General features: G+C 33.0%; 5 protein-coding genes across 6 annotated transcripts; 4 read left to right on the top strand and 1 right to left on the bottom strand.

The window, feature by feature from the left end:
- The first annotated feature begins 672 nt into the window (after positions 1-672).
- LOC117132813 lies at positions 673-3,044 on the top strand. The gene has a single exon (XM_033288002.1). It carries the CDS (start codon positions 2,341-2,343, stop codon positions 2,629-2,631), a length of 291 nt encoding a protein of 96 aa, XP_033143893.1. The 5' UTR covers positions 673-2,340; the 3' UTR covers positions 2,632-3,044.
- A 4,466-nt stretch (positions 3,045-7,510) lies between these two features.
- LOC103861097 lies at positions 7,511-10,052 on the top strand. Its single transcript, XM_033288953.1, has one exon. The coding sequence runs from the start codon at positions 9,037-9,039 to the stop codon at positions 9,325-9,327; it is 291 nt and encodes a 96-aa protein (XP_033144844.1). The 5' UTR covers positions 7,511-9,036; the 3' UTR covers positions 9,328-10,052.
- Positions 10,053-10,282: 230 nt separating this feature from the next.
- On the top strand, positions 10,283-11,507 carry LOC103860412. Of its 2 annotated transcripts, none has more exons than XM_009138015.3 (3): positions 10,283-10,535; positions 10,615-10,733; positions 11,215-11,507. In XM_009138015.3, the coding sequence occupies exons 1-3, from the start codon at positions 10,381-10,383 to the stop codon at positions 11,220-11,222; spliced, it is 282 nt and encodes a 93-aa protein (XP_009136263.1). In that variant the 5' UTR covers positions 10,283-10,380; the 3' UTR covers positions 11,223-11,507. The 2 variants fall into 2 exon arrangements, with proteins under 2 accessions (XP_009136263.1, XP_009136262.1); XM_009138014.3 differs by having other exon boundaries at positions 10,615-10,778.
- Positions 11,508-14,566: 3,059 nt separating this feature from the next.
- Positions 14,567-15,461, top strand: LOC103860411 (gibberellin-regulated protein 7). The gene is made up of 2 exons (XM_009138013.3): positions 14,567-14,808; positions 15,027-15,461. Exons 1-2 carry the CDS (start codon positions 14,730-14,732, stop codon positions 15,266-15,268), a joined length of 321 nt encoding a protein of 106 aa, XP_009136261.1. The 5' UTR covers positions 14,567-14,729; the 3' UTR covers positions 15,269-15,461.
- A 3,426-nt stretch (positions 15,462-18,887) lies between these two features.
- Positions 18,888-20,420, bottom strand: LOC103860410 (classical arabinogalactan protein 9). The gene is made up of 2 exons (XM_009138012.3): positions 19,841-20,420; positions 18,888-19,186 (listed from the first exon to the last, which is right to left on the bottom strand). Exons 1-2 carry the CDS (start codon positions 20,345-20,347, stop codon positions 19,121-19,123), a joined length of 573 nt encoding a protein of 190 aa, XP_009136260.2. The 5' UTR covers positions 20,348-20,420; the 3' UTR covers positions 18,888-19,120.
- Positions 20,421-23,607: the final 3,187 nt, after the last annotated feature.

Here is a 23,607-nt window from a genome sequence, read left to right as displayed (position 1 = left end):
CAAATACGTTTCCTACCCGATCTACTTATTCTCTTTCACCAATAGTTGGGCCAAGAACTATAACTGGATATCTAGGAAAATTAGCTAGCTGCAGGGAGATTTGTAGCGGAAAAAATATCAAATAAGCTTAAAGTAAGCAAGAGATTTTAACAAAAAGGATCATCACTGAGGACAAAACTGAGCTAGAATGAAACAAAAGCAGAAGAAGCAAACTTACGTGAATTCAGAAGCCTGGTTCTACTCCAAGGAAACCAAGCTCCACTTCAGGGAAAGCCGCTATACCTTTTGGAAAGACACCGGCGGGGATTTGAAGGTTTTACAATAGCCTTTTCTGTGTATCCTCCTCCAAAAAAAAAGAGCACGATCCTAAGAAAAATAAAGTTACAGAAGACTTTAATCTAAGCCTAAATAGAGGGTTTAAAGGCAATCAAACACACACTGGAATAAGATTGATCAACAACTAAACAGATGAAAACAAATTACAACCAGAAACCTCTCTAACATTAACTCAATCGTTGTATCACCGAATTCGAAGTTAATAAGAACATGAACATGAGAACTGGGCAGCATATTTCACATCAATCTTATATAATGGAACCATTTTTTTTTCAAAAGCAAAATATCTCAAGGGAACTTAATACAGATGAGTGACATAATCTCAGTAATACCTACCTGGTTTCCAAATTTCCAGCGAGAGATGGACTTGCCTTGCCAATGGATTCGATGGTTCCGGAGCGGTTTAATACAGGCACATTTAAAATCGCGAAGTTGGATTGGTGAGGATGATGTTTATGAGAAGAAGACACACCTTTTTATAGGTGCCTAGAAGGGAGAAGAGAAGTATTGAATGACGAATCGTGGGTGAGTGGGTCCAAGGAGTAAAGAACGATGTTAATAGCGATGAACACTTAATTATATAACGTAAGAGAGGCGATGAATCAGGAACGAAACGTCATCAACGAAAACGACACAGTGATTCCAAACGAATTTTTGAGACATACGACCTCGTACAACCTCCATTGGAGTTAGACCTAATCTTATCTTCAGGATACAAAGAACCTTAAGAGAAAGCGGAGAAGACGATGTTGAGAACGTCCATGTCTATTAGTTTTGTTTTATGAGCCCAAATGGCTTTTTACAAAGTCCACTTCCAAATTGTAGCTAAAGCCCATATCAATTTCGTACGCAATTAAATGAAACGACACGTTTTGGTGAAGCGGACAGGTGTCGCGTCCAGGGCCTTCGACTTTCTGATGTGGAATCCTATGTGGCATCACCAGGAGGGAGTAAACTGTTCTTTATATATAAAGATACTAATGATTAAATGCAATTCCTCAATAATATTTTTAATAAAAATCTTTCAAAAAAATCTTATCAAATTTTTTTAAATCAGGTTTATGCGACAAACACGTGTGTGTGTGTTTTACCACTAACCAATTCTTAATCTATCTAAATTTTGTTTTCAAGAATTTCAATAATATAATATGCTACTTGATTATTGTTTTTCACTACAACTTATTCTTTTTATCGAAATAAAATTATCTTTATCAGAAGGATTTTTTAATGTGGCTATCTGTTTAAATACACGCTAAACTATTATAAATTTTAATTTTTTATTTATAAGACACATTATAAACTATGATTTTTATTTAACATGCACATGTTTTATCATATCTATATCGACTTTTATAATAACGAATATGGAAAGAAATTTTCACAAGAAAAAAAAAAAGAAATTTTCACTACGAGATGGTGTACAAATATAGACCCAAACTTCTGTGTGTTGAAATAGACTTTTGTTACAACTTACAACACACGGTTACAAGTTTTAAAAACAGAAATGTTACTTGAATATGTGTTGTATAAGCTAAAAATGATAATATGACTAGTTAATTACTATAACTCACAGAAAATAGTTGCTTAGGTGGCCAGGGCTTAACACACCTAAAATTCTATGTATTGAAATAGACTTTTGTTACAACTTATAACACATGATTACAAGTTTTAAAAACAAAAATGTTACATGAATATGTGTTGTATAAGCTAAAAATGATAATATGACAGTTAGTTACTTTAACTCACAGAAAATAGTTGCCTAGGTGGCCAGTGCTTTTAACACACCTAAATGTTTGAAAAATCAATCGATATATTTTCTTAATTAAGAAAAAGAAATTAAAAAACAACGAATTGACTTCCCAAAAATTACTGGCTTCCAGAATCTGGTAAAAACTTTTTACTATATAAATCATCTCGATCTATCCAAATTTTTTACTAAATCATCTTTGCTTCACAACACAATAAACTAAAATATACACTTTGAATTACACATTCACGGTACTTATGGCAGCTCAAGTGTTAAATAAAACTTATAGGGCATTCATGATTTTAACTTTATTTACAATGATTTGTTCGATACAAGTTTCTGATTCAATGCCAAGAGATGTGTGTATAAAAGATTGTGTCATAAATCAATGCATGAAAGCATCAAAAAAAGCAACTCCAGCAATTTGTGACAACCCGTGCAAGATCATTTGCGATCCAATGAACAATGAGCGATATGTTACCCCTAGTCAAGGTTATCGAAATCCTGTAAAAAGGTTTTGTGAAACATTTACTTGGATATGTCAGTAACTGGGAAAATATTTCTACAACAAAACTGGAAAACTAAGCGTGTAATTTTTTTAATGTATATTTATATGTTGTATTATTTGAGCGTGTGATTTGTTTTTGATGCATAAGTTATATATTTATATTTGTACCATATGATATTAATATTTTATATACCTATTTTACAATAATATTTCGTGTACCTACATTCATATTTTATAAAACAAAAAAAATGTTTAACAATGTAAATCATGATAAAATTAATACATAAATATCAGATTGAAACTCTGACCTTTAGATGTCTCATTCCAAAAGATTATAATGAGATTTGCCAAAAATGACTCAAAACTTAAATTTGAATGCAAATAAATAATTTAAATTTGATCATATGCAAAAGTAACAGAAATGATAGTAAAATTACAATTATCTCTTATCTCTTATGTTTTTTGATTAGGTGTTGTTCTTGTCGTTGTTCTTGTCGTTTCCCTTGTTAGGGCTTTAGTTTCTGGGAAACCTTTGGTTTGTCCAGCTTTGTTTCCAGAGACACTGATGTGTGCTGCTGGCTTTGTATCTCATCCATGTATCTCATCCGTGTAGTGAATGCAGTGTTTAAAAAAAAAAACAACTCTCCCATAAAGCTTTTTGAAAAATCTACTCATCCCGAAAAGATTTCTCGAGAAGTGTATTTTAATCTTAAAATCAATTTATAAAATTTAAAAAATATTATTTTGAAAATAAATCAAAATCACGTAAATATAAACAAGGGATTTTTGCCAAAACTAACCCACAACTTGATTTTAATCCCAAACCTATACCCAAACTTGAATCAAATGCAAAACTAACCTAAAAGCCTAGTGAAATTACAGCTCAGCCCCTTGTGACCAAACAAAAAAACAGAAGCCATTTTTACGAATATAGCCCCAGTAAATCGTCTGAGTCATCTGAGATTTTGGAAGTCGTCTGGACGACTGAAGTGTAAGTCGTGTGGTACCAGTTTATTTTAAAAATAATTTATAAATCTTGTAAAAAAATATTTTGATGCGTAAAAAATAAAAATCAAGTAATTATAAATAGTTTTAAGTGATATAAATTAAGATATGATAAAATTGATTTGTTTTGAAGATAGATAAGTGGAAGTAGTGAATCATGAAATACTTTGGTTTAGGAGTTTGGCAAACATATGTTGTAGTATTGTATGTATTGTTAGGGTTAGATTCTGAAACACTAAAATGTTTTTTTCAAAAATTAGTTTTCACCTATATGTGTTTATTTCTGTGTATAGTAAACACTTTTCAAGTTTGATTTGGTTTTATGAAGTGTTTAATTAGATAATTAAGTTTAGGGGTTATGTTTAGGGTGTGGACGACTTATATTTCAGTCGTCTGTTGAATAATTTACTCGGACGACGTATATTTCAGTCGTCCACATCGTACCGAACCTTTAATTTTACCAATGTACGTTTTAACCTAACCGGATCATTTTACTCGGACGACTTACATTTCAGTCGTCTGGTGAAGAAATTAAAACAGACGACTTACATGTAAGTCGTCCAAATATTCCCGCCTAAAATTTTTGAAAAAAATTATTTTCCCGCTTAAATAATTTAAACCAGACGACTTACTTGTAAGTCGTCTGGAAAGTCTTCTATTTTAGTTTCCCGCTAAAAATATTTAGTTTCCCGCTAAAAATATTAAACTCTTCTGGACGACTTACATGTAAGTCATCTGTTTTAATTTCTTCACCAGACGACTGAAATTTAAGTCGTCCAGGAAGTCGTCTGAGTCAAAAATATTTAACCTAATTGGATTTTTTGTCTCCCTATATAAAGAAAAATTTACACATTCTCTCTCCTCCTCTCAAATGGCTGCAACAAAAATGTAATGTTCATCATTCTAAAACTCTCCAACCTCTCTCTAATCTCTTTGACTTGAAAACACCAAACTTTATATGAATTTTTCAGTTTTGTCTCATGTATTTCTTACTAATCTATCTCTTTTGCAGGTTTTTAATCAAATGGTACTCATCTTCCACTAATTTAAAGGTAGATCTATTAATTTTAGATATGTATTTTTGTGTGTTCTATAAATGTAGATTTATCTAATCTTCCACTCATTTTCTCTATTTTTAAGTCATTTGAACGTTTTTGGATATGCAGGTTTTTCAGATCTGGATTTGATATGCAGGTTTTTCAGATCTGGAAGACTTCCAGACGACTAACAGGACGACTTACCGTTTAGTCGTCTGGAAGTCGTCTGGACTTTTTGGAAGTCTTCTGACAAAGTCGTCTGGACTTCCAGGAAGTCGTCTGGACTTCCAGGAAGTCGTCTGGACTTCCAGGAAGTCGTCTGGACTTCCAGGAAGTCGTCTGGATTTTTCTGAGCGTTTTGGTAAGTTCTTATGTCTGATTTTTCTTCATTTGGTAACTTCTTGTTGTATAAAGTTCTTAATTTTTTCCCAAACTAAAACTCTCCAAACCTACTCTAATCTTTTTGACTTGAAAACACCAAACTTTATATGAATTTTTCAGTTTTGTCTCATGTCTTTCTTACTAATCTATTTTTTTTGCAGGTTTTTAATTAGATGATACTCATCTTCCACTAATTTAAAGGTAGATCTATTATTTTTAGATATCTATTTTTGTGTGTTCTGTAAAGGTAGATTTATCTAATCTTCCACTCATTTTTTCTGTTTTTAAGCCATTTGAACGTTTTTGAATATGCAGGCTTTTCAGATCTGGATTTAATATGCAGGTTTTTCAGATCTGGAAGACTTCTGGGACGACTTACCTGTTAGTCGTCTGGAAGTCGTCTGGAAGTCGTCTGGACTTCCTAAAAGTCGTCTGGACTTCTTGTAAAGTCGTCTGGAAGTCGTCTGAACTTCCTAAAAGTCTTCTGACAAAGTCGTCTAAACTTCCTGGAAGTCGTCTGGACTTCTTAGAAGTCGTCTGGACTTCTTAAAAGTCGTCTGGTCTTGTCTACTCAAGTGGAATCCAAGCTTGTCTTTGTAGAGGAATGATCTATAATAGTTTTGTTTGTGGTCTGTTTTGTGAATTGCATGTCTACTCTTTTAGTTGTGAATTTTTTGTAAAATCAGTAATAATGTTTTCCAAGATGTATTAAATGTGCTAACAATGTGCTTACACATTTACAAATCAATGAAATAATAGACTTCAGTAGCTTTTTTCTTATCTTTGGATCTCTCATATGCAATAATAAACTTCAATGGCCTTTTTCTCATCTTAATAAACAAGAATGTTGGTAGCTTCATATTGATACAACATTTTAAGAAGCATTTAACCCTTCTTCCAACTCATAACAATAGTCATCATTATTGTCTATAACAATAATATTTAAGAGATGGAAACAAACAGTAGTAACTAGTCAAAGCATATCATATTTTTTTATAAGTTTGTGTTGAAAAACTTAGTCAAATTTAGTAAAACTAAGGGAGAGAACATATTTTGTAAATATGAGTTTTACATATCTTGAAGTTACTTATCACTCTTAAAAATACAAGTTATTCAAAAACTAACGTAGAAGACTTAAAAACTAGCGGAGAAGACGCGGACGACTTCAATCTAAGTTGTCTAGACGACTAAACTATACGTCGTCTGGTCAACGCAGAGGTTATTTTTGCAATTGACTTTGAAATCTGTTATTTCAGACGACTGAAAGTTAAGTCATCTACTATTGTTTGGTTAAAAAAAAAACTCCAAAAAAGCTAGATGACTTACATTTCAGTCGTCAGAGGTTAGTTTTGCATTTGACTGGATTATTTTAGAAGTTTGACTTTTTGGACGACTTACATTTCAGTCGTCTAGTGAAAATTAAAATAATAATATTTTTTTAAAAGTAGACGACTTACAGTTAAGTCGTCATAGGTTAGTTTTGCAATTGAAAAAAAAAACTTCAAGATTTAATTATATACAGACGACTTATAATTCAGTTGTCCACGAGACGACTGAAATGTAAGTCGTCCAGAATTTACCAGGTTTGACCAGAATCGGAAAAAAATCCTGGACGACTTACAATTAAGTCGTCTGGTGGATGACTGAATTATAAGTCGTCTGTGTATAATTAAATCTTGAAGTTTTTTTTTTCAATTGCAAAACTAACCTATGACTACTTAATTGTAAGTCGTTTACTTTTAAAAAAATATTATTTTAATTTTCGCCAGACGACTGAAATGTAAGTCGTCTGGGGAAGTCAAACTTCTGAAATTATCCAGTCAAATGCAAAACTAACCTATGACGACTGAAATGTAAGTCGTCTAGGTTCTTTGGAAATTTTTTTGAAACCAAACAATAGTAGACGACTTAACTTTCAGTCGTCTCAGGTTACAGATTTCAAAGTCAATTGCAAAAATAACCTCTGCGTTGACCAGACGACTTCCAGGTAAGTCGTCTACAGCCAGACGACTTGCAGGTAAGTCGTCTACAGCCAGACGACTTCCAGGTAAGTCGTCTACAGCCAGACGACTTCCCAAGTAAGTCGTCTGACGAACAGATCTGGAAAAAAACTCGATGTCATACCTTAAATTGGTGAGATAAGTTCCTTAGCATACATAAGGCTTCTCCAAGCACACAGAATCACAAACGAAAGTCACCCACCCATAATCGTTAGCTTCTATGACTCTATGAACCATAAAAATTTTAGAATCAAAATCTTGGGTTTTTTTAGCTCATTGTGGAGAGAAAGTGAGAGATATGTTGTGTTTAGTTCACAAGAATGGAAAAAGAAGAAGGGTAAATCGATTTTGGGAGCATTAAGAGCTTCAAATTGGTTGTTCATGGTGGTTGTGGTATTGATATCAATGGCAATCTTGTAATTACTTGAAGATGATGAGGGTGAGAGAGTAAAGATGTCATTTTCGAAAAAAAAAAAAAAATTGATGGCATTTTCGTAAATTGTATGAACTTGTGGGGTGAATAGGGCAAAACTAATTTTCAAAAAAAAGGGAGGTTAGTTTTGTGTTTGACTTTAAGTTGTAGGTCAATTTTGCAAAAAGCCCTATAAACAATTCTAAATTTTAAATTGAAATTTAATAAAATTGAATTGTTTTCGACATAGATGAGTGAATATAAATTATAAGTCATGAATTTAACTGGTTAGGATTTGTAACATATGTTCAAGTAATGTTAGTATTTTTTAAATTTGGAATCTTAAATAGTTTTTTTTTAATAAAAAATTGACATTTACGTGTTTAATTTTGCATATATTAAACACTTTATAAGTTAATTTTATGTTTAATGATGTGTTTATTTCTATCTAGTTAAAATATTTGATTTAACGATTAAAGGTAGAAGACTTCTTAAAAAGTATGCTAAATGCATACTTCTTTATAAGTCTTCTTCACATGTAAAGAAAATTTAAGGTTATGAAACGTTTTGAGAAGTCTACTAAACTGTAATCACTAGCAGATTTTGTAAGAAGACTTATACAACGAAATTTCTTAGGCTCCGACTGGTGACCTTTTCAGGAACATGAGGAACGAATAGGAAATGAACGTATGAAAATAAAATTGCAGGAATGAAAAGAATATGTGTTCCTTATCAAATTAACACGAGGAACGAATAGGAAAGAAACATATGGGAATAAAATTGCATGAATGAAAAGAAATGTTTGTTCCTTATCAAATTTAATAAGGAATGCTTTTATTCTATATTTCTCTACAAAAAAGGAATGGGGAGGAACAAGAAGGAAAAACTATTCTTTGTGAATGGTGATTTTTTTTGGGAACGATAAAGAATTCAGTGTTCCCTTTCGTTCATTGGTCATCATTCCAAGCCTTAATTTGATTGGAATTTTGTCTCTTTATATAAAAAAAAAAACTCATTTCCTATTTTTTTTTTCAAATGGCTATAACAAAAATGTAATATTTCTCCTTTTAAAACTCTTCAATCCATTTAAATTGAAGATACCAAACTTTTTATCAACTTGAATATGTGTTGTATAAGCTAAAAATGATAATATGACCAGTTAATTACTATAACTCACAGAAAATAGTTGCTTAGGTGGCCAGGGCTTAACAGACCTATACTTCTATGTATTGAAATAGACTTTTGTTACAACTTACAACACATGATTACAAATTTAAAAAAAAAAAATGTTACTTGAATATGTGTTGTATAAGCTAAAAATGATAATATGACAGTTAGTTACTTTAACTCACAGAAAATAGTTGCCTAGGTGGCCAGTGCTTTTAACACACCTAAATGTTTGAAAAATCAATCGATATATTTTCTTAATTAAGAAAAAGAAATTAAAAACAACGAATTGACTTCCCAAAAATTACTGGCTTCAAGAATCTGGTAAAAACTTTTTACTATATAAATCATCTCGATCTATCCAAATTTTTTTACTAAATCATCTTTGCTTCACAACACAATAAACAAAACTATACACTTTGAATTACACATTCACGGTACTTATGGCAGCTCAAGTGTTAAATAAAACTTATAGGGCATTCATGATTTTAACTTTATTTACAATGATTTGTTCGATACAAGTTTCTGATTCAATGCCAAGAGATGTGTGTATAAAAGATTGTATCATAAATCAATGCATGAAAGCATCAAAAAAAGCAACTCCAGCAATTTGTGACAACCCGTGCAAGATCATTTGCGATCCAATGAATAATGAGCGATACGTTACCCCTAGTCAAGGTTATCGAAATCCTGTAAAAAGGTTTTGTGAAACATTTACTTGGATATGTCAGTAACTGGGAAAATATTTCTACAACAAAACTGGAAAACTAAGCGTGTAATTTTTTTAATGTATATTTATATGTTATATTATTTGAGCGTGTGATTTGTTTTTGATGCATAAGTTATATATTTATATTTGTACCATTTGATATTAATATTTTATATACCTATTTTACAATAATATTTCGTGTACCTACATTCATATTTTATAAAACAAAAAAATATTTAACAATTTAAATCATGATAAAATTAATACAAAAAAAATATTTAACTATTCCTTGTGAATGGTGATTTTTTTTGGAACGATATGGAATTCAGTGTTCACTTTCGTTCATTGGTCACCATTCAAAGCCTTAATTTGATTGGAATTTTGTCTCTTTATATAAGAAAATAAACTCATTTCCTATTTTTTTTCAAATGGCTATAACAAAAATGTAATATTTCTCATTTTAAAACTCTTCAATCTATTTAAACTTGAAGACACCAAACTTTATATCAACTTTTCATCGTTTTGTCTCATGTATTTCTTACCACTTATCTTACTTTTGTATGTTTCTGAATGTTAGATTCAAATAAAACAATAGATCCAACCTAATGAGATTTTATCAAAATAATTTATTTTATAATAAAAAAATAATTTTAATAATTAGATTAAACATAAATATTGTTAATTTATTATTATACATTTATTGTATCTGATCATACGTATTTCACAAAAACACCAATTTCTAACTCTTATACCAGTTTTCCAAATCGCTTAAATAACATTTAAACCTGTAAACCATCCACGTTCATAGCTTTCTAGCCCTGCATTACAACTGCTGGGGGCTAAACCACCACCAAGTCAGTTAGACACTAACTAACTCCTAGCTCAAAGCCTCAAACACAATCACATCTCCCGTCTTACTCTTTTGGGCTATGTCACTTATGTTAATGGGCCTTAGACTTAAGTGATTAAACTTGGGCTACAAAATGAAAAATGAAAATTTCTACTTTCTCCCCTATCTCGTAAACCCTAGCAAAAAAAAATCAGTGAGATTCACATTTTCTCCATACAGTCACCAAAAATGGCTTGGCGCAATGCACGATCCGCTGCCCGTTCCTTCGCCGCCGCCACCGCAAGAGCACCGTCTCTCCGTACCCCTACGACGGCGCTTCCTCGCCTCCGCCCTTCCCCATCCTCTTCACCTGGCCGTCGCTTCTCATTTTCATCTCCTTCCAGGTTTGACCTAGCTCCCTCCTAATTGGATTCATCGCCTTATAGATTCTAGGAACATTTTTTGTCTTCTGATTCGTTTCAGGAATCTGGGAGCGCTTGGTTGCACGCAGTCTTTCTTGCCTCTGTACAGTGTTGTGGCTGCCTCTCAGCTCACCTCTCATCTCAATGTTAATTTGCGTGCTTTCTGCGAGCTGCCAAACGGTACCTTCCGACGCACTTGTCAAGATCGCTAATTGTCCTCTCTTTGTGAGTAGTTTGTTGTTTTTCTGAATGTCTTCAATTTCCACAACACTGTGGAGCTTCTTGATGTCCTTACTAGACTCTGTTAGTTATATTTAGCACTAAACAGCCAAATTGGTATTGCAGTCATTACTCAAGCTAAAGGTACAGTCTTTGTGGCTTGAAATAATTTGCATACTTCTTGACTTTAATCCTAACTGAATTTGGTTTATGCAACAACTTCTTGTGTTTTTTGTTTGATTGTTCTCTGAGTTGTTTTGTTATTTTTGAACAATCAGTCTTTGGTTATCATACTGAAAAGGTTATGTTCTGTGAAACCAATACCGAGAATATATGCTGGCGAAGAATAATTGGATGTTGGGAATGTCTGCCATTAAGGTCTATGAATATGATCTCAGGGTCTTATTCCTGATTTGTAAAGTTGTCTTGTAACTTGTAACAGGTACTTGAAGAGGCAGTGGAAAGAGGAGTGTGTAATGCAACAGTGCATGCATCAGTTACTTTGAAGGGGTGTGAGAGATCCAAAGATTGGGTTACCTCAGAAAAACTTAAATCATTCTGTTACTTTTGTTTAGAAGAGTTCAGTTCCATATTATGTGGGATCCCTTTGATTTTTAATAGCTGTAGCGCTTTTTCGTTTGCTTGGCGCAATATTTTCTCTCTCCGAAAACTTTACGTTTTGTTTTGTTTTGTTTTGGAAAGATGAATAAAGTTCTGAAACTACTTGGCATTGTTTAGCAAGTGTATTGGATTACAACTAAAATCAGTGTTGTTCCTAATTCAATATTTGATATGCTGAGTATATTATCCAATTCATAGGTAGTGTGAAGTATTTAGTGATGAGAATGGTGTCTACAAATGTTAAAAGAAAATAAACTGAAAATTGCCGGTACTAAAATATTTTCTCAATAACTGAAAATCAAATAACCAAAGTAAGTATCGTTAAAATCATGTAATTAATACACTCAATGATGTATAAAAAGCTAAATACGCAAACCACCTAATTTAATTATAGCACTCCAACCATAAAAGTCTTAACATTTACTTGAACAAGCATGGTGCTTGAGTAGCAGTGCATTGTTTTTTATGTATATTAGTACTGTTTTACACATGTGTTGGAGGTGGTTTTGCACTAGGTCCTTCATTTTTTCAGTAATTTTCATTAAAGAACTAGGATCTTGTTTATTAAAAAGCATACATAATTAAGGTTTTAATTTTGGATTTATAAAAATATAACAACAATATTGAAATTTTTTTTTGAGCACAGGATCCATTAGTTGAATAAGCCGGCCCTAGCTAATACATAGCTATTTTATGCATTTCTTATTCGCCAAATATTTTTCTCGTATTGATCAGCATTACCACTAATGATGATCTTGATCAATTTCACAGTTTTACTTGTGACATTAACGAATATTGACACCAAGGAAAATCACCTAATAAACTTTTTCTAGAACTATTTAAAACTAAACAAGAAACTTTGCTGAATAATGCATTGATACAGTATTGTTTTGGCGTCCCTAAACTCAAATATGGTTTGGTAAGGAAACAGTCAGAAGATTCATATTTAAAGACAAGTAGTAAGATTATTATTTGAACAAATTTAAACTCAAAGATACTAGCTAGGAAATTGTCGATATTAATGATTATGATGATATGATCAACTTCATAGAAGTGAAGAGTATGTTTTCGTGGAAAACTATATTCCCTCCATTTCATTTTATGTGTCGTTTTGAGTTTATGTACACAAATTAAAAAATAATTAATTTTGTATAATTTTTATATATAACACACAGTTATTTATACACCTAATAATATTTTAACTAATAAAAAAATAAATTGATGATTAAAATTAATAAACTGTGTATTGGAAGTCAAAAATAACGATTTATTTTCTACAACGATAATAATATATGTATACATCTGCTTTGACAATCTGATAGTTGTTGAAAGATGTGCCATTTTGGAGTTCAAAACAAACAGATAACTGAGTTGTAGAGCGAACAAAAGAGTATGTGTGACTCATGTGCGGAAACCGCGTGGAAATAATTCTTAAGGAGACAATCTCGTTGTTTGTTTCTGTTCCTTTTACATCTGTCACCAGCCTGTTTCCATCAAAATTTAATGCAAAGAGTGTCACATTTATGTTTGAGACTATAACAATTGAATGATCCAAATTCTTCTTGCGACAGCTGCATCTGTATATTTATGACAAACTCAAAATACTTATTTGTTGAAAAAACATAACGTAGTTTTACATAACTAAATTTGTTGTAAAACTTCGTGTATTTTTACAAAATATGTATATTCCTTAAATGTTAGTTCAAAATTTTCGCACATATTAAAAAATATTTACTAAATTTTGATTATTAATGCATAGTATTTTGTAATAAATTATTTCCAACAATTTTTGGCCAATTAAATTTCAATAAATACAATTTTTTTAAGTTTGCAATTTACTAATAAATAATACATTAAAAAGCAAAAAATATTTAATTTTGAAATATTTGTTTTAAAACGTGGATTTTTGAAACGGTGAATATATTTTATCAACAACACATATTGTATCTCAAGTTTGATCAATATCATATCGTTGTGGGCAACATCACCTGACTCTCGACCAGTCAGTGCTACACGAGAGAGTACAATTCCTCTCTTTCTAATTTCCTTCGATGGTGCGTCTGCATGAGAATTAGACATCTTGGGTATGTGTTATACTAAAGATGGACGATCCCAATGGATGGAAAGAAGTCAATTTTGATGCAAAAGCTGGCTAATCCCTTAGATTTTCCTCCATATATGTCAAGTCTGTGCAATATGTCTCACATCACCTAAAATTGACCTTTCATCTCAACATGAAGGGGCGATAGGCACCTGCGGCATACTTGCATCCCGAACACTTTCACGCTGAATGGTTTCTATGACTCCATTCTAGTCCACTAACAAAACTATGATCAATTCATGATGCGTCGATTTGGCAAGTCGGTATTTAGGGTATTTAAGAAAAAACCGGTAACTAATAATACCAAATTATGAGAGCTAAAACTTGCAATCAACCATTTTATAAAAAAAGTATTAAATTTAGAAAAATTGAAATCATCTTTATTCTAAGATATTTTGTTTAAACTTGACTTAATAATAACAATGAATATGGGATATACGAAAGAGCAAAATCAAAGATATTACAGTTCGAAAATAGTATTTTATGCATCAAGTAAATAAGTAAAAATTAATGATTTTTGCTTGTCCTTGTTTTGAGGATCTAACTTGGTTGAGCAAAGGTTTAACCGCGAGTCACTTTAGTTTTGGATGTTATCCACTCGATCTAGAATTTACGACCTCCAGCTATAAAGTAACCTTTTGACGGAATAATTGGACTTTGTCGATTGGTTACGTAAACATTATCAATTCAGTTCATCTCGATTGAGCTTTGATGAATTAGATTTGCGTGCTAAACCATTCTCTCCAAACAACTAGTGTTGAAAACCCATCTCATATATCTTAGGGACCATGACTCGAGTCTTTTTACTCTTATTTAAATTACTTCAACCATTGAGCATACGTCTATGAATACCCGTACTACTTAAAAGCTCCGAAGATTAGTCTGAGTTTCGTCCAAAACCCCCAATTATTATTAACTATTGAGAAAAATATACAAGAACCATGTATATTTCTTTCAATTTTTCGTCAGGCTGAAATATTTCTTTATAATTCTTTATTAATCGTATAAATTTAAAATAATGGAAAATTTAGTTTTATTTATATATATAAACGCCAAAGCTGGTTTTCCTTCATTTAATAAAAATATTAACAGGAATACATAAGACTACGATCCTATAAAATATAGAAGTTGGTAGCTGCGCCTATAAAAGGCCAACAGAGAGACCACAAGAAGAATAGAAACTTGATCTTTGCTAATCATCCTCGGGCAGTTAAAGAAAACCAGAGAAAAGAAACATGAGGATAATTGTCTCCATATTGTTTGTTGCCTCACTTCTTCTAATCACTTCATCCCTTGCTTCGGCTACTATCTCAGGTTTGTGAATCTGTTCAAGAGTCTTCCCTGTTTCTTTCTTGATCACATAATTAATTATGATATACTTGGTCTAACTGATTTAGGTCATAATTGTTTGTTGATACTTATTGGTTATAACTTATATTTCTTATTGGTTAAAACTATAAGATGCAAAACCACTAAAGGTATATTTATACATGTAAGAAAAAAATCGGAATGAATAAATTATGGTGATGAAGGTGGTGGTGGCGCCGCGGCTCCTGCGCCTGAAATCAAAGTGGGACCAGAATTAGATAAGTGGTGTGGAGGGAAGTGTGAAGTGAGATGCAAAGATGCAGGGATGAATGATAGATGTTTGAAGTATTGTGGAATATGTTGCAAAGAGTGCAAGTGTGTTCCTTCAGGAACTTATGGGAACAAGCATGAGTGTCCTTGCTACCGTGACAAGCTCAGCAGCAAAAAGACTCCCAAGTGTCCTTGATTCTCCCGTGACAAGTTCTGCAGCTATGTGCGATCCAACCAAATTTAAATAAATAAAAAGAAAGATCCGGTGAACTTAATAGAAAAGGATCTTTTGCTTATGAGTTTTTCACTTCTTTTTAAGGTGTTAATTGGGTTCTAGTTATTATGACGTGGAATTATAAACTTAAAAAAATTCAAAATATTTATTACCCACAAAAGAATAGTGATTACTTCGTCCGTTTCAAAAAATTACATATTCTAGAAAAAACATTTGTTTTTATATTTTCAATGCATTTTTTGTCAAATAGTAATGAAAAATTATGAACTTCAAGAATATTAATTGTATTTCTTGAAGTTTTATTGGTTTAGAAATATGAAAAAAATGAAATTACAAAAAACTATACATTAATAACTAACTTTTATTATGTTTTATTAATAAGCATGAAAATTCTAAAACATGTATCATTCTAAAACGAGGGAGTATTATTTTCACCATTTTTTAAATATTTTAAGTAAATCAGGGTAAATAAAACAAGTTAAAAAATACTTGCTTAAAAACATATATTATCATTGCAAATTGTGCAAAAGGCAATAAAATAATATTTCTCAACATATAATCAATAAATACATTTCATGAGAGAGGCTTAATCAATATAACCCATGTTCCAAAAAGTCGTTAACTCGGCCGTCCGGCCAGTGGTTATGCGTACGGCGATGTTTGGCCGTGGTGAATTAACCTTAATCGATCAACAAATCCAAAAATACTTAAACTTTGTTTGAGTTTATGTTAAAAATCAGTTTGTTTTAGTTAAATCTACAAATGATATAAATGACTGAGTAAAAGATGTCGAAAACAAGTCAAATCAGTGAAAAGAAATTGGTAGTTTTATCAGGCAAGAACCTTAGAAAATTGGTAGTAAAAAGAAAAGAGACAATGATAAAATTACGTTCTTGCCTTTCAATAAAGGAAAAAATATTAAACATACCCAAATTGCAACGTATTTGAACTCAGGTCTTAACAATCAGAAAATCATTCCCTTAGAGAATGAGTATTTACTACCTCTATCTATACGTAAAAAAACTTAAAACTGCTCTCCAATTTAATCTTTGAATATTAATTCTCGAGTTAATGTTAAGACTAGCAGTCCCATTCACCCCTAAAATATTCCGAGATATAACCAAGTGAATCGATAAACTATTTCTTTATATAATTTTGAAAATCTAAATTTGTATTGTACGAAAGATCATCTCCAACCCAACTTCAAATCTTCAAATTTTGAAGTTTTGTGTCATTTCAATACAATTTCAAATCTTCGAATTTTGAGGTTGTCAATAGTGAAACCTCAAAACTATCTTGTATTTTTTTTGGTCATTATAATTATTTATTTCATAAATATTAATAATTTTTGTTAATATCAAAAATTATAATACAAATAAATAAAATTTTATAGATTTTTTTTGAGGATTCATCTTCAAATCTTCATTTTGAAGTGTTTGGTCAATAATTATGATTGAGTTGCCACAACTTTTAGGTGGTTTTAAAAGACGGACCATCGTGTTAGGCCTATCACGTACTTCAACTACTTAATTGTCTACGTTACATTTTTTTCAATTATATTTTCTAAGCAAAATGACACATGTAGTTTAATAGGTTTATAAGGAGTGTATTACATTTATACACATATGACAACAAAATAAACATTTTGAATTACTCACAGACTTTTACCACTGCAAAATATGCAAATCCTAGATTGTTTGTCACATTCCTTTTGTAAATTTCAATATGTTTCATTGATGTATTCCTTCTTGTCCGTTAAATTTACACAAACTATTAATATAGGGAAAATACATTGATTTAGGTGGCACTTATCTCGTAACTAGGATCTTTATTTGTTTTTGGACGCTTTAGGTGTCCTGCTTGTTTCATTTTAAGATCACATACCTTACTGATTGATTTTTTTTTGTTATTCACCCTTCTTTCTTCTCTATTTCAGATGAGATTGACGAGTAGATGATATTTGAATGAATTAATTCTCTCTATATGTCAAAAATGCTGGTTAAACACTGTTTTTTGTAGCCAAACTCAGGATCCTAAGAGAAAGGCATGACCCTCCATTGTTGAGACCTCAATATCTCTGAATTGTGTGTTTCGAATTCCATTAACAATGTTGTGAATTATACTTTGAGAGGATGGATCTAGAGGATGCATCTGAGTAGAATTGCCCTAGGACAAAACATTCCTAGCCCTTCCTTTTCTTCTCAACTGCTGAATTAGGTATTTATCACAAATTTCCCCTGACATAACAATGAAAAGTTTACCTTTTTCTGAAGTCTATTTGTGATGCCTTTAGCCCTTGATCACCAGGTATCAGACCCCTGAGCTACCGGTGCCTCTTCTCACAATGGATTTTTCACCATTGAGCTTGCTGGGACGCTATCTTTACGAAACTCTTTATTCCCTTCAGTAGGTAACTTGGCAGAGCTTCATTCGTCATTGGGTCAACAGAAATTGCGATCACAAGACCTTTTTCACTACGAAGATCAGCTACAATACCGATCTCAGTAACAGATGTAGGGTCAGATATATCTAAACAGACAGCATCTGAGACAGGGCAGGGGTAAATTGTTGGGCATCCAAATTGAGAGGCGCATCTTTCGTTGAACGGTAGCAGGGCTAGACTCAGGGCCGGCTTACAAGGGGGGACAAGCGGTGCGACCGCCCCGGGTCCGAGTCCGTGTCCCCCGTGTAATGATAAATAAAGGGTCCAATTTTTTATAAATCTATATTTTTATATATAAAAAAATTATAAATACAATAAATAAAATTGAAAAGGGCCCAAAATTATTTGATATGTATATAGTTTTATTTTCATTACAAAATATACAAAATATTATTGATTAAATTTTAAAAATATTTTAAACATTATCTCTATATAAATTTTAGAGAGTAAAATTTTTTTTTTTTGCCCTAGGGCCTCTAGCAGTATTGAGCCGGCCCTGGCTAGACTGTTAAGCATCCAAAACAAGTGGCATCGCAGTCGCTGGAGCATCCAAAGCAGGTCGGACTTCACCAGCCAAAGCTTCTACAGTTACATATTTATGTTTTCAACTAACTTACCAGCCAAACTCACGATGTTAGTGTTGAGTCGCTTGGTATGTTCTTCGGAGTTGATTCATAGTGAATTACTGAAGTGAGTCCTACCAAATTAGGGAGTTTCATATTAAGATTCCAAAACTCATACATCTTTGCCTTGTCATTTTACTATTTCCCTCTCTTATTTTTTTCTCGTTTGCTTTCTTTGTAGCAATCGCGATATCAATCATTTGTGAACCAAGTTCCCTGTAAGACGTTTGACATTAGGCTTGGTTCACTCGATGAATGCAAACTTCTTAACACGTTCCATAAACAAAAACGTGTAGCTTTTGAATTCAAAAGCATTTATACCAGCAAAACAGCAAACTATACTTTGTTTAGAGATTGACAAGAAAATCCACCCTTTTCAATCTTTCAGTTTTTTTATTGTTTATGTTTTCTTCCTTTTCCAGGTTTTTGATTGGCCACTAGTTTAGCATGTGTTTGCGTTTGAATCCCAGAGGCAAATATATAAGGAATGGTGACATGGAAGAAAAAAAAAGTAGACATGGAAGAAAGCAATTTAGTACACTAATAATCAAATAGAATGAGAAGGGAAGAAGCCACAAAATATCTCCAAACGAAATATATCCTGATATCTCCATCTCAAGTCTCAATAATATTTTCTCCAAAAGATAATAATCCAAAAGAATACGGTTCCGAAAGTAATAACAATGGAACAAACAAACATCAACATGAAAACAAATGCAAGGAACACCGAGCGAAAGGCTCCCACGCTTAGATCATAAACCAAACGAGAACAGATCCAAGTACCAAGCTTGAAACTGTCTTGCTTGCTCCATTCTGCAAAACAATACATAAGAGATTGGATCAGCATTTCATTTTTATTGGTTACAGAAGCATCTTTGTAATCTGATGTTATAATTCCAACATAATTAATTTAAAATAGAAGTTTTAATAGCATTTATTAATCCGGGTTATCGTTTGAAAAGTTTCTAAAATATAGTAATAAAGTAATACTGCAGACTTTAAAGAACTCCGTCATTCATGCATGCTTTCGGACTTATTTTATTGACTAAAGACTAAAGTAAATCTAGATCTACTTTTTTGTCAAAAGCAAGATCTGCTTTTAAGATCAACACGTGGAAGTTATTTATTGTTCACGTTCATACTGACAAAGCTAACGTGACTCCGGCACCCCACGCGCCCACGGCTCGAGTTCGAAGATCTCGAGACAGATGCAGTAGCACTGTCCGAAAATCGGCAAATACGATACGGGCGCAGATTAACATATCTTCCTAAATTGCGCTTGCAACTGCTCACTTTATAACATACTAGGATTCTTCTGCTAAATTGCGCTAATCATAATTTTCGAGAGACAAGACTAGTTTTAGATCTAATCATGGACAGTGATCACCTCATTTTTCAAAGTCAAAACCATCTCAGATCTGAAACACATTGTACAAGATCCAAGTCAAATGAGAAGAAATTACGGACCTGGTCATTCGAATCTGTGGAAGGTCCTGGCCCTTCGGCGCTCGGTCCAGGGCCATCAGTGGCCGGGAGAGGCGGGCTAGACGACGGAGATGTAGAGGGAGCGTCTGGCGTCGTAGGAGCAAGAGCTGGAACCTGAGCGGGAGGAGATGCAAGAGGAGCTGGAGGAGGCGTTGCTGGAGGAGGAGATGCGACGGGTGGAGGAGTTGCTGGAGGAGGAGATGCGACGGGAGGGGGAGTTGCTGGAGGAGGAGTTGCCACTGGAGGAGGAGTGGCCGGAGGAGGAGAAGCGACTGGAGGAGGAGTAGCAGGAGGAGGAGCGGTGGTGGCTGGAGGAGGAGAAGTTGTGACTGGTGGAGGAGCTGAGACAGGAGGAGGAGTGGCTGCTGGCGGGGGAGTTGTTGTGGTGGGTGGTGCTGGTGTGGTGGTTGGTGGTGACGACGGAGCTTGACCTCCGACGCCGGCGATGAGGACGATGCAGATCGCAACAATAGCAAATTGCCTAGCCATTTTTTTTTGTTTATTGTGTGAAGCGCACTCTCTCAGTGATGGTTCAGTGTAAAGAAAATGTAAATGGAGGAAAAGTGAAGGAATTATTTATATAGGAAAAGTGGAATCACATCGAAACGCAGATACATAGCGTCGTATTGAAGCTGTGTGTTAGTGTATAATACAACCCATGATGCCATGTGAGAGTTGGCGGTGCTAGTAGTCAGTTGACACGTTAGCGAGTGTGTAACAAATTATGATGGGATGTGAATGAGTTGTATTTATTGACATAAAGCTTAGAAGTTACTCTTATTATTTCCAAACATGTATACCCAACTTTAGCGAAGGTGCTTTAAGTAAGTAATAAACAAAAAACATTCTGGATCTCACCGAATACATAATTATGGAAACCACCAAATGAACTTTAGAAAATGTCAACAGTGGGACAGAAATAGGTGGCGAATTTGGTAAATGATATCCAAAAACCGTGTGCTACTGTTGTTTGGTACCACCAGAGTTGGTAGACGATCCTTCATGCAGATCACGGTCAGAAGTTAAGTTTTATCATCTACAAGACTACAACAAACCGAATGTTTTAAAATGACAAAAATGTCAATTTTACAAATTTTGGAATTAGTATCTATCTCAGACAAAATTTTATTTTGGTGACTAGAAGGTTTTGAGTCTAAATATGTGTACTTCTTTATAGGATGAAACCCATGTAAGTTCAAAAAGATTTTAGAGTTTTTGTGCAAGGAGATTAAAGTTTATCGTGAATGGGAGACGATGAAACACTTGGCAGCCTAACTGCTAAGTTATACACCATTGTGAATGAAGAATAATTGCTTGGGACCTGGGAAGAAATACAAAGAAAAGGAACTGGTCAAGAAGCTCAACAGATGTTTTCCTTCCAATTTTTTTGACAATGAACTCTGATGAGATGAAATTCGACAAATTTGTTGGACTACTCAAAGCTGCAAAAATGGAAAATACTGAGAATAGACCAAAATGTGTGAAAGGAATTGCTTTTGAAGTGAATCAGGATGATGATAGACTGCAAAAACTTGAAGAAAGCTTAAAGGCTAGAAACTTTAACAAAGCTGTAACGACACAGTATAGATAAAACAATTTCGTTCAATTAATTAGAAATTTTAATTAAATCCAACCATACTCTCCTTCTTCAGTGGAGTGTGTATATAGAGAGAATCATAGAATTCGCAAGAAGAACAAGTTTTGGGATCTTGGTGAGTGAGTTATCTTTGTGAGAGACGCAACTGCTGCTGTGTAGGATATTTTTAGGTATTTTAGGAATTTGTCAATAGCAAAATACAATTGTGTGTTACTACGAACTGATTGAACATATCTTATAAATTTGTTCATGAGATTTCTAATAAAAGATATCGTTTCGGAATTGCCATAAGATAATATTTCCTATACCGACAGTCATTTTAGGTTTTTTTCAACCCACACCATGTTAAATTAACTCTATTTCGGACACTTCCTATGTAAATCAATAGTAAAGATCAAAATGCACTATCTACGTAATTGATCGATGAGGTTGTCTTTTAGTTAATTTCATAAACCTATAAACCTGAAATGATAAAAATATCCAACTATTTACAGTTTTTGTTACTTAGCCTGAATTTATGGGTGATATTTGCATCAAGATATAAACAAAAGGATTAAGTATAAATGTGTTAAACAAAAGTAAAAATAGGCTTTCCTTATGAAATGAGTAAAGGGGGAGAGTGATGGAGTACTTTGGTGATAGCATGTCGAAACTGGGGCCAGGTTGGGTTCCCTGTTAGTTTCGATGGATGCTTTTGGACAGATCGAATAATACTAATTTCAATTATTTGATGAGTCTTGGATTCTTGTTTTGCTGGTGCTATTATCATGTGCTCGACAGCACAATGTTACTGTCACTTCACAAATAAACAAATTTAAAATTTAAATTTAAAATTAATTATATAATATTTGATTGTCTAGCCTAAACTTTGAATTTATTTTTAAGTATATTAAAGGATTTATATTATACAAATGGTAAAGAGGATGACAAAACTTGACAGCAATTTCACTCGAATAAATCGTAAGTGCGGGTAACTGTGGTGCCATTCAGAGCAAAAATAATGTTTTCTTTTTGTAACACACTAAAGCAAAATATGTATAAGGGCAACTTAAGACACACAAGCATACGAAATCATTCATTTCAACTATGATACTGAATTTTGTATTATTTCAATACCAAATTAGTATTTAGCGTATTGCATTATCGGATGATTTTCATGGAACAATAAGATACAGATTTTACTATGTTTCTATTATTTTTACATTTTTTGCGGTGCTTTCCAAGGCGAGAGATATTAGTTTCTCTGGATAGAACCTTTTTCCAGAAAGAGATCTTGTTGTTTTGGATCTGATTATGGTTCTATTGTTTCTTTTGTGTGGTTAGTGTTTTTGTCGTGTTGATTTTGGTTTTGGGACGTGAGTCGTCAATCCCAACTATCTACCTGATTTGTATTTTGTAGTTCAAGCTTGTTCAACGGTAGCTTAACTGAAGCTAACTCGGGACAAAATTAATCAAGGCAACTGAAGAAGAAGATGTATCTAAACTATGAGAATTATTGTCGTAATTTCGTTTAAGGTATTAGAAGTCCGTCTGTAATTGCTGAAACGGAAACACCCAATTCATCTTACTTTCAAAGAAATACTAGTTTAGTTTTGCTAATCATGTTTATCTTTTCTATTTTCGGTGTGGAAAGACTATTGATTTCTCATTATTTTTCATATTCTTCATGTAATATGTTCCAAATCAATTTCAATAAGACAGTGTTAAAAAATACATATTTTACTTAAGACCTTAACAATACCCTATGAGCCATATCTTAAATATTCAAGTTCATGGCAGCTCAACCAAGAATTGCATTCGGCCGAAGCTAGTTAGGCTGTCACGGGAGCCTCTTCGAAGTCCAGAAAATAAGTAACCAGGCCCAAAATCTAATCAAACTCAAGATGTACATATTCTACTAAGTTGGGTCCAACTGGCTTCAAAGTTAGGAAACTCTTCCTTCTTTTCACAAGGGCATGTCCCGAATATATTTATGGAAGCCATGAGAGATACTATACCATCCATAAGCCATCCAAGACGTCCTACCATGTACCAGCACCCAGAGAATTAAGAGAATCAACTTGCACTCTAACATTTCATATTTATACCCAAAGGGCATTAAACTCCAATGGATTTTCCTATTCAAATTAGCTGTAGAAATCTACACCACATT

Source organism: Brassica rapa, chromosome A03, assembly GCF_000309985.2.
Source record: "Brassica rapa cultivar Chiifu-401-42 chromosome A03, CAAS_Brap_v3.01, whole genome shotgun sequence".
Lineage (NCBI taxonomy): Eukaryota > Viridiplantae > Streptophyta > Magnoliopsida > Brassicales > Brassicaceae > Brassica > Brassica rapa.
Note: the sequence above shows the minus strand (reverse complement) of the source record. Positions and strands in the feature narration are given on the sequence as shown.